The sequence below is a fragment of the Gekko japonicus genome, unplaced genomic scaffold, assembly GCF_001447785.1.
Source record: "Gekko japonicus isolate JY-2015 unplaced genomic scaffold, Gekko_japonicus_V1.1 scaffold641, whole genome shotgun sequence".
NCBI lineage: Eukaryota > Metazoa > Chordata > Lepidosauria > Squamata > Gekkonidae > Gekko > Gekko japonicus.
Window position 1 is genome coordinate 518,579 of NW_015177027.1, and position 11,490 is coordinate 530,068.

Consider the following 11,490-nt stretch of genomic DNA (forward strand, 5'->3'; position numbering starts at 1 on the left):
CCTCCCCAAAAAGAGTTTCTCTTCTTATTTCGACTTACTGCCCGAATAGTCCATCTACCCGGCCAGAATGCTGTAGAAGCCTCAAAGGGAGAACTACAAGCAACTCTTCTTCAATCATTTGGTTCCTCTCCCCTTCCCAAGATTTTCTTTCAGCAGGTAAAACAGCTGCTTGAATGAAGGATCAGGGTGGGGGAGAGAACTTTTAACTAGGGTTGCCATCTCTGACTTGGGAAACTCCTGCAGATTTGAGGTCAGTGCGTGGGGAAGGACTTCAGCTTCTCCTAGATTCTATGGGATACCATAGAATTTGTCCCGCCAACAGCCCTGTAGCTCAAAACTTTGGTGTTCTGGGGCAGGGGCCGGGCACTGGGCTAGGGGAGTGGGGAACTTAATTTGCTTACTAATTAGATTAGTTCCTAAATCGATGCAATGGGCATGGAGCTGGGTAAGCCCTGGGGGATGGCAGAAGACAGGAGGGCCTGGCGTGATGTGGTCCACGGGGTCGCGAAGAGTCGGACTCGACTGTGTGACTAAACAACAACAACAACAATTACCGGTCCAGGCCAAGGCCCCTCCTCTCCACTAACCCCTCCCCCTCACTCCCCCCCTTCCCTTTTCACCCCCCGCCCCCCAGTTTTATTCTTCTTCTCTCCCAGCCATTCAGATCTGGAGTCCAAACTTGCCGTTTCCTTGCAGAGGAAGGAATCCAGCGCCTCTTTCTTGCTTCCCAGCTCTTTTCTCTCTCGCCCCCTCTTTAAATCAGGAGGGCCAAGAGGCGGAGGGGATGGGGCTGCAGTTCATTCAGACTGGTCACCGTGGGAATGGGAAATGGCCTTGTAATGTATTGAAACGATTACATGAATCACCTCATTGAACTCCCATGTTAAGCTTAAAGCCAAGCTAGGGCTCCTCTGAACGGACTTCCTATTGGTCGCTCTGTAACAGCGACCAATCAGAACTGTACTATCCCCTGGGAGGGAAAGACTCCCATTGGTCTTTAACTCATCAATCTCATTGGTTGTTAAATGTAAATAGGCGTGGCTATATTAGCCCGGTAATGTTTAAAAGGAGCATAGCTCCCAGTGTTTTTTTGTTCTGGTTTTGAATGCGTTTGAGTGTTTGTTCGCTACTTCAAATAAAGCTGAATCACTGAGCTGAAATCATTCTCTGGTCCTTTGTTAGCGCGATCTAACAGGCCTGGTAGGGAGGGCAGAGCTGGCAAGGTCACGGGGGTGCCATGTGGGCAGGGGACAGCGCGGCTCACCTTAATTCATACCCGGAAGCAGGCTGAGGACAGGGCGCACCACGGCTCACCTTAGTCGCCAAATGCAGGCTATGGGGCGGGCACAGCGTGGTGCGACTTGGGTACCAAAATAAATATTTTAAAAATCTGGTTTATGACAGCAGGACTTGTGGGGCGTGGCTGTAGAGTGAGGGGGCATGGCCCCGAGATGCCCCGCCATGGCCACGGGCCTGCCTCCAAAGCAGCCATTTTCTCCCGGGGAAGCATAAATATCAGACAGGATAATATTATGCACGATTTAGACTGCTACAAAATTAATGGGGGTGGGGGAATGATACAGGAGGAGGAAAAAATAAGACAGAGCTAAACACCCGGATACAAAATAATATGTGTCTTCATAGACCCATCTTGTATTCTGTTTCTTGAACATACTAGAGCAGGGGGGATTGTCTGAGAAACCATAGAGTTTCTGTAACCCATTGTCACTTACGGGCGTAATCCCATATCCCTGGGTTGTTCTGGGAATTGTCCGAAGCTTTACAATTTTATCATAGAGTTTGTGTCAATTCCTAGAACTACCCACTGTCACTTCCAGGTTGTACCCAGAAGTGGTGTACCAGCAAGGAGGCCATCAGTGATCTTTTTCTTTATTCTTGTTGCCACTCAAAGCACAGGCAGTCAATGGAGAAGGTCCGTGGAAAGCTTCCTTCTATAGCGGGAGAACTAGTAGCCCTACCGACAGTACAGAGCAGGGCCTGCGTGGAATTATGAACGGACACGTTGAATGCTCCTGCAGGGAAGGTGGGGAATTTTGGACACCAAGATCGGCAATGTTTATAAGCCTTGAGAGTCCAGGTCCTCAGAGGATTTGGTCTTGGTTTGCGTCGTACTCTGGCTTTCCTCCTCGGCGAAGGCATTCTCAAATACCGCCAGGATGGAGCGCCTCAGCCTTTCCTTGAAATCGTGCCCCATGAAGACGTACAGGATGGGGTTCAGGCAGCTGTTGATGAAGGCCAGGCTAGAGGCCAGCGGGATACCGATAATGAGGGCCAGATGCAGCGTGTGGTCCTCGTAGGCTCGAATCTCGAGGAAGGAAAAGACATGATAGGGGAGCCAGCAGACGAAAAAGGCCGCAATCACGGCAGTGATGACCTTGAAGGGCTTGCTCGACCGGGCCAGGCGGTCCCTCCTCAGCCGCAGAACAATCGCCCCATAGCAAATAATGATGACGGGAAAGGGGATCGCAAAGGCAAACATGAAGCGACTGATAATCATGGCACGGTGGATGACAAATGCCTGTTTCGTATCGTGGCTATATTTGGTATAGCAGTTGATCACATCCGTATTCCACGCGGTCTTCCTGAAATGGATGTTCGGCGAACTCAACACCAGGGCCAGAACCCAAACCCCGAAAGCCACAAAGGAAGCGCAGCGGGGGTTCCGGTGATTCTGAGCCCACACGGGGCGTAACACGGAAATGCAGCGGTCGATGCTGATGACCATGAGGAGGTAGACGCTGGCATAGAGGTTGACGAAGGCCACGGTGCTGTTGAGCTTGCACATGGCCTCCCCGAAGGGCCAGTGAAAGCCCAGGGCTAGGTAGGCAATGCTCAGGGGCAGGAAGAGGGTGAAGGTGAAGTCGGCGATGGCCAAGTTGAGGAACCAGACAGTGTTGACCGTCCTCTTCATACGGAAGCCGGTGATGAGGATGACCAGCCCGTTTCCGATGACCCCCAGCACGAAGGCAATGCTATAGATGACCAAGGAGAAGATGTGCAGCCTTTTCCGCAAAGTTAGTTGGAAGAGATACTCTTCATCGTCATAATAGTCATAATAGATGGCAGTGGTGACACTGGAATCTGGGTGGGCGACCTCCAGAGGGGTAAGTTGAGTTGTGTTCTCCATTCCTTTTGGGGGAGGCTCTCCTTCACTCCGGTCTTCTGTCTTCTCCTGGAGGGAAAAAGAAGACCATAAGTACTGCCTTGTGAGATCAGATCCTCGTCCACCTATCCGAGCGTTCGTTTCCAACAGCCGCCAACCAAATGCCTGTGGAGCTTCACAAGCAAAGACCTGCAGGGGACGGCTTTTGCCCTGGAATTTGTGCTCCAGTCTCTGGTTTAACCACAGAGTTTTGGCAGAATGCTTAGAGTGTCACCGGTGACCAGCTGATGTCACTTCCTATCATGCCAGGATCGTCATCAGCACATCAGGATGCTGAGGATTAACCCTCTCATCCCCTTCCCTTTGTTCTCCCATTGCCCAGATGACGAGCAGCAGGAAGGAACCACTGAAGGCAGAAGATTCCCCACCCCAGCGGGTAGTTGGCCAGCCTGTGGGCCAGCCAGGCTCTGCCCTGCATTTTCAAAGGATACCCCAAAGATGCCCAGTCACTTGTGATAAACCAGGAGGAAACGCACGGTCATAGGTCCATCCAGACCCAGCAAATGGCCCTGACCTCCTTGGAATACCAGAGGCAAGAGGTGGGGGCAGGCTTTCTCCAGCCACCTCTCCGAATATCCTCCAGGCCCCCAGTACGGGGTCCGTCAGCAGAGGTCGCCATGACTTCCAAGCACGCACACACACATGCGTGCACACACGTGCCTATGAAAAATGCAAAAAAAAAAAACCTAATAAAATAACATAAAAATGGAATGCTGAACTAGACGGGCGCCAAGGCCGTTGTTTGTCCACGGGGATTTGAGGGACACCGTACTGAAAAGGTTAGGGACCGTTGCCCGAAGGGAAACGGCAGCTTTGGAAGCCGGAGTCTGTGGCCTGACATCCCTACTGAAACACATACACCCATTCTACCCTTCCCAGGTTTCAGGATCCACAGCAAGTAACTCTTCACACACGTTTCCTAAGAAGCGTTATGCTTTATTAGTGTACAAGACTGCTACCGTGTCCACAGGATTATTGTTAGGAATAACTAGAAGGCGGGAACATCCCAATACATATAGCTGGGCATGGTAACTAGCTAAGCAAATGAACTTTGAGCGCACAGGTGGGAAGACTCCCGGCAGGAGATTACATCATGAGCAGGAGAGTCACGGGATATCCTGAGAGCAGAAAGATTCGCACCAAATGTGGACCGCAAGCCCTCCCTACCTCACAAGGCCAGACTGATGGCGTCTAGCTCCCACGGTCTCCCGGGCATGTTTACGGCAAGCTGCTGAGCTGCAAGCAAGCGGGAACAGGGAAAGGCAGAATACACATAAATGGCAGCTCGCTGACACCAGGCTCCATCCCCAGACCTCCAGGAATTTCCCACCCTGGAGGAGGCAACCTTTAGACACAGGCCGCAGTGGATTTCATACAGGTGAAACTTGGCTGTCTGCATAGTGAGGGTTGCCAGGTCTGAGTTCGGAAATACCTGGAGATTCTGTGGGTGGAGCTTGAGGAGGGCGGGGTTTGGGGAGGGGAGGGACTTCCGTCGGGTAGAACGCTGTAGGTCTCCTTCACCTGGAGTTCAGTTGTAACCCCGGAGGACCTCTAGCGATCATCTGCAAGTCGGCCACCCTGATGGGCACCACGTCAGGGACCCCTGCCTGCTCTAGGTAGAGGCGGGAGTTCTCCCAGGATTGTAACTGATTTCCAGACTACAGGCAAAATGGGAGCTTGGGAGCGCTCTATGGTCTCCCTCTCCTCCTCAGTCTCCACCCACCCTCCAGGTCTCTGGGAATTTCCTGGCCTGCAATTGGCAACCGTGCTTAACCACACCAGCACCAATGTCAAGAACGAGGCAGTTCAGTCTGGTGCAGTTACAGGTTCCTGTTTCCCGTTCCTCGTCTCGTGCGTCCGGCTGCAAAACCGTCTCCACCGCTCACCTCTTAAGCTCCCCTCCAACCCAAGAGCACGGGGCTGCCAAGTAAAGAACCACACTCCCCTTACGTGGCAGCTGCCATTTCAGTGGTTTCCACAGTTTACAATGTTTCAAGCCCGGTAGCCATGCTAGTCTGCAGTAGAAGAAGAGCAGGGTTCGAGTCCCGTATCACCTTGGAGACTGACAAGATTTCCGGGGTAGAAGCTCTCAGTTTGGAGATTTGGAGGTACGGTTGCCAGGTCTTTCCTGGCCACCAGGAGATAGGGTTGCCAGCCTCCAGGTGGGATCCCCTGGAAATACATCTTACCACTATACAACAAATATCAGCTCCCTTGGAGAAAATGGCCACTTTGGGAGGTGGACTCTGCGGCATGGCAACCCACTGAGGAGGTCCCTGTCCTCCCCAGGCTCCATCCCCAAATCTCCAGGAGTTTCCCAACCTGGATCTGGCAACCCTACACCCCCACCCCCCACCAGTGGCCAGGGGAGGACCTAGTAACCCTACAGTGGCAGGAGGTGGGTGGGTGGGGGTAGGGTTGCCAGGGGGTGGAGCCTGGGGAGAACAGAGGCCAATTCTGCCTCTGGTATTCGCACCACGGTTTCTCAACGGGGAGGGAAAAGTGCAGCTCAAAACCACACTCAGAGACCTTGGGGGCAACGCCCGAACGGCTGTAAAACAGCCAAAAATCTATGCAGAAGGTGCCATAAAATCCAGCGGTCAGAGGAAGTGAAAGCGGCACGCAATGTAGAGGGGGGATTTCTGTTCCAAGGTGGGCTTCGTCAAACAACGGAGGGAAAAGACAACGCAGAATCAGCCAGATTCGCAGGGTTCTTGGGAGGATAAACCGGAGGACAGAAGAATGACATAAGCCACTTTGGGGTCCCCGTTAAGGAGAAAGGCAGGGTAGGAATGGATTAAATAAATAATTAAAATAAATAGTCTTCGGGGGGGGGGGTACCGGATTCCTATTGGATTCTGCCGCTACAAACTCACATACCCCCCCCAAAAAAAATCTCCAGCAACCATCAGCAGAATTCTACACCTTCTAAGCTCGTGGGCTTCCATGGACTTGGGAGGGTTTAACTCTGCATGGTTCATGTGAAGAGGAGTAGGGGGGAAAGGAGAGTTGGATTTATACCCCACCCTTCACTCGGAGTCTCAGAGTGCCTTATAACAATCTCCTTCCCTTCCCCTCCCCACAACAGACACCCCGTGAGGTAGGCGGGGCTCAGAGAGCTCTGAGAGAACTTGTGACTGGCCCAAGGCCACCCAGCTGGCTGCATTTCAACGAGTGGGGAATCAAACCCAGTTCTCCCAGATTAGAGTATGTTCTCTTAACCACTATACCAAACCGGTTTTCTTTTGCTTGCACTGACCTGGACAGGGGGATGAACGGTGTCCCGGATGGGAGAACACGGACTCCTGTGAGGGATGTCCCTCGGAAGGACAGATCAGAGATTCCGGATGAATGAAAAATGAAGTCCTTTCAAGTCAGCCAAAGGCGGCTCAGCCATGAAGCTGACCCTCTGCAGATCCTCTCACGGCCCCACCTACCTCCTTCTGCTTCTCAATCCTGCCTCTTATAGAGGAGCTGTCAAGGGGGTGGGGAAATGACGGATGGTCCGCACCTAAGCGTCAACTTTTTGTGGGTAGATGGGGAAGTTGAACGCTGTTGTGCAACACCCGGAGGTGCATGTTGTTAACGCAGTGCGTTTTTAAAAAGAAAATCAAGGATTCCTTCAGCAACGGCTGAGTCTGCTGGTGCATGTGGTGGATGGGAACCCACACACCCCCCCTCCCGGCTGGCTCTGCTCCCGAGCGATGGTCCTCCTAAGCTGTGGAGCCTCGTGAGCAAAAATTCAACTTTGTGAGCTACTGGCATTGAAGTTGTGAGTGAGCCATTTGGCTCCTGCATAAACCAGTTTGCTTTGGAGCCGTGCTTCCTGAGCTAAGGCAAAAATGTGTGAGCCGGAGGCTAAAAAACGGTGAGCTAGCTCACACTAACTCAGCTCAGAGGGAACACTGCTCCCGTGCCTTTACTATGAACTTGGTGAAGTAATTTTTGGCATGAACTGCAAAAGAATAGGAACAGCTCCAGCGGCTTATTCTCAGGGCACCTGACGGCTGTCACAGGCGGAGGTCTACAGCTGGAAACAAGGAAGCAATGTCTCTGGCCAGGATGTGAAAAGAGAATCAAAGCATTTCTAAGCAGTGCGTGGAAAAGGTCTAGTCTGTAAGCTACCAGAAGCCATCAGCCAGGGCTGCTCCCACAATGGGCTGCCGGCACCAGGTTGGGACGGACATTAGGAGGTGGAGCCTGGGGTGGGTGGGGCTCCGCCCCATAGCTACAGTGGGGCTACTGGGGGGTCTGCCCCTTCCTTAAAGGGCCAGCTCCACAATACTTTTGTGAAGTTTTTTGAGTGGGGGGCAGACGGAACCCCTGCTACCTTTCAAAAGCATTTAAAGGCCACCCCTCTCCCTCCCCTCCTGCAAGATTTGAAGATGCTAGATGAAGAAGAAGAAGAAGAGATTAGATTTATACCCTGCCCTTCACTACCCAAAGGAGTTTCAGAGCGGCTCCTTTCTCTTCCTCTCCCCGCAATAGACTCTATATGAGGTAGGTGGGGCTGAGAGAGCTCTTTCGAGAACTACCCTTGAGAGAACAGCTCTGAAAGAACTTGTAACTGACCCAAGGTCACGCCAGCAGCTGCATGTGGAGGCATGGGGAATCAAACCCCACTGAAGTACCTCCCCTCCCCTTCACAAACTCCTTGTCTCAGAAGCTTGCTGGAACTCAGGACTTTGGCAGAATGTACGAGATGTTTTATGAACAATTGACTGAGTCCCATTGCTGACAAACCAACTTGGTATGTTCCGCCTCGTTCCTGGCCAATCAAGATGGCTTCCTTCGGTTGCTGCTAAGAGTCCACAATAAGGTACAAAGAAGAAGGAGGAGGAGATTGGATTTATACCCCGCCCTTCACTACCCAAAGGAGTCTCAGAGCGGCTTACAAACTCCTTTCCCTTCCCCTCCCCGCAACAGACACCCTGTGAGGCGGGTGGGGCTGAGAGAGCTCTGACACAAACTGCTCTTTTTCAAGGACAGCTGTGCCAGAGCTTGTGACTGACCCAAGGTCACATCAGCAGGTGCAAGTGGAGGAGTGGGGAATCAAACCCGGTTCTCCCAGATTAGAGTCCACACACTTAACCACTACACCAAACTGGCTACACCAAACTGGGTCGCCTTGAGGCTGCAGTGAAGTAGGTGGAGCACAAGGCCTCAGCTGTTGCCAAGGTGACAACAGTCATTGGGAGCTTCCAAGAAACAGCTTCCCCTTCAACAGGTGCCCTTCAAGATCTTCTCTTCTCACCCTGACCTGGGATAGCCCAGGCAAGCCCAGTTTTGTCAGATCTTGGAAGCTAAACACGGCTGACCCTGGAAAGTACTTGGAAGGGAGACCTCCTCAGAATACCAGGGCTAGGATGCAGAGGTAGACAATAGCAAGAGGACGAAGAAGAAGAGATTGGATTTATACACTTCACTCACAAAGCGGCTTGCAATCACTTTTCCCTTCCTCTCCCCACAACAGACACCCTGAGAGGTAGGTGGGTCTGAAAGAGCTCTTTCAAGGACTGCTCATGAGAGAACAGCTCTGAGAGAACCTATGGCTTGCCCAAGGTCACACCAGCAGCTGCATGTAGAGGAGTGTGGAATTAAACCCGATTCTCCCAGATTAGAGTCCACACACCTAACCACTACACACAAACTGGGAAGCCACCTCTCTGAAATGTCCCAGCCCCACTAGGGGTCGCCAGAAGCAGGGCCGGCTCACCCACTAGGCGAACTAGGCATTCGCCTAGAGCGCCGGGCCCTGGATGGGGCGGCCGGCCCTGGATGGGGGTGCCGAACTGCACCTCCCCCCCCCACCAAAAGCCCGCGCGCCATTGCCGCTCCCAGCCGTGGGGTGTGTGGGGCGCGAAAGGGGCCGATGAATGCTGTAGAAGCCTCAAAGGGAGAACTACAAGCAACTCTTCTTCAATAATTTGGTTCCTCTCCCCTTCCCAAGGTTTTCTTTCAGCAAGTGAAACAGCTGCTTGAACTTGAATGAAGGATCAGGGTGGGGGAGAGAACTTTTAACTAGGGTTGCCATCTCTGACTTGGGAAACTCCTGCAGATTTGAGGTCAGTGCGTGGGGAAGGACTTCAGTTTCTCCTAGATTCTGTGGGATACCATAGAATTTGTCCCCCAAACAGCCCTGCAGCCCAAATTTTTAGGGTTCTGGGGCAGGGGCCAGGGCACTGGGCCAGGGGAGCAGGGAACTTAATTTGCTTAGTAATTAGATTAGTTCCTAAATTGATGCAATTGGCCTGGAGCTGGGCAAGCTCTGGGGGATGGCGGAAGACAGGAGGGCCTGGCGTGATGTGGTCCCTCCTCCAGGTATTTCCCAATCCAGAGCGAGAAAACCTAATGTTGGGCTAGGTGGACAGTGTGTCTGATCCGACAGGACTGTTCTGGGGTTCTTTTGAGAGGGTAACTGCTGTAAGGTTGAAGAGGGAATTAGATAAGCATATGGAGCAGAAGTCCATCAGTGGCTATTAGCCACAAGGTATAGATAGGGACCCTGGGGCGAGTGATGCTCTGTATTCTTGGTGCTTGGGGGGGTCAACAGTGGGAGGGCTTCTAGTGTCCTGGCCCCACTGGTGGACCTCCTGATGGCACCTGGTGTTTTTGGTCACTGTGTGATAGAGTGATGGACTAGATGGGCCATTGGCCTGATCCAACATTGGCATCTCTTATGTTCTCATGTTCTTAACCTCCAGGTGGGACCAGAATTATAACTGATCTCCTGACATCAGTTCCCTTTTGAGGGTGGACTGTATGGTATCACGCTCCTGCTGATCTCCTTCCATCCCCCAAACTCCATCCTTCCCAGTCACCATTCCCAAATCTCCAGAAATTTCCCAAACTGGAGTTGGCAATCCTAGACCAGCTCTGTATTTAGAGTTTCTTTCTTTCTTTCTTTCTTTCTTTCTTTCTTTCTCTCTCTCTCTCTCTCTCTCTCTCTCTCTCTCTCTCTCTCTCTCTCTGTCTCTCTCTGTCTCTCTCTGTCTCTGCTCATTTTTGTATTGTAAGTCACTCAGAGTCCCCATTTAGGAGAAAAAGCAGGATGGAAACAATAAGATCAAGAAATGGGTGTGCCTTCCAATTGGGGGGGGGGGAGCCACAGCCAGAACAACATCTCATGCAGAGACATAACAGGCACCTTTCTCAGTGCATAAGTCATTCTGTAGCATTGCTGCATAAGGAATGATTGAATGTTCTGGCTGCACCCAATCCAGAAATATGACAGAATTACACACACACCCAGCAAGAACAGGAAATCATTCAGAGATGCACCAGGCAGCCTCCTCTGTGGGTGAGAACTTTGGGCTCACAGACAGCTCTAATTATTTAAATTAGCATTAGCTTGGAGCACACAGTTGGGTGGATGACTGCTTTACCAGCACAGGCTGAGACTGCTAGCATTTAACAAGGACAAAGGCCATTTTTCCGGCACCCATCTCTGGCAAGATGCTGCCTTTGCGTATGTCAGTTCAATGGGACTTGCTTTAGAGTTAATATGCCAAAGAGTGCCACCACGATGATTGAATTTGAGGTTGAAGTGGCAGAAAGACACTTCTTCTTTTACCAAAGACCACAATCCGATTCACTCTTCCTCTTGAGTCACCGTGCATAGAGTCACCACCCAAACATTTTCCCCCTTCCCAAGATTTTCTTGAAATTTATTTTTAAACCGTACTGGGTAGTTGACTGACACTACCTTCCTTCTGCAGGCAGTGCAGGAACGGCTGGTATAGAACAAGGGGATGCAGGAAGCTGAGAAGGGGGAAAGGCCAGGGCTCAGTAGTAGGGCGATGGCTTCCCAGGCAGGTGGCCACAGGTTCAATCCCCGGCATCTCCAGTTTGAAAGATCAGAGAGCAGGTGATGGGGAAAACCCCAGAAAGCAGCTGCCAGTCAGAGTGGACAATACTGGACAGACAAAAGGGTTTGACTCAGTAGAAGGCAGATTCACATATGTTCATGGGAAGATACCCTTTTGCTGTGCATGGTGCAGGGTGGGTGGGCAGTGCTCAGTCCGTGACCTTGAGGGTGAGAAGAAGGGGGGCACGTGTGGGCAGGGGGCAGCAGGACCAACCCTCCACCCAGGTGGCCACTTGGGACTTTACAATATTGAGAGGGTGCTGACACAGCACTGGAACTCGCCTTGCTTCCAACCAGCAGTGGCGCAGAAGGAAATGACGACTGTGTATTGGGGATGTTATGTGCACTCATGTTGCTTCATCAAGACTTATGGTGACTCAGTGAATGAATTGCCTCTAGAACATCCTGTCCTTAACAGCCTTGAGACTGGAAAGGGAAA

The 11,490-nt window shown here is 51.8% G+C and overlaps 1 protein-coding gene across 1 annotated transcript; it reads right to left on the minus strand.

Annotated features, from left to right (window-relative positions):
• Positions 1–1,504: 1,504 nt before the first annotated feature.
• Positions 1,505–6,606, minus strand: LOC107124390 (chemokine-like receptor 1). Its single transcript, XM_015427854.1, has 2 exons — positions 6,444–6,606; positions 1,505–3,193 (listed from the first exon to the last, which is right to left on the minus strand). The coding sequence occupies exon 2, from the start codon at positions 3,146–3,148 to the stop codon at positions 2,078–2,080; it is 1,071 nt and encodes a 356-aa protein (XP_015283340.1). The 5' UTR covers positions 3,149–3,193; positions 6,444–6,606; the 3' UTR covers positions 1,505–2,077.
• Between the last annotated feature and the right edge of the window lie 4,884 nt (positions 6,607–11,490).

Coding starts and splice junctions, on each gene's coding strand:
- LOC107124390 (XM_015427854.1), bottom strand. CDS start 3,148: ATGGAGAACACAACTCAACTTACCCCTCTGGAGGTCGCCCACCCAGAT.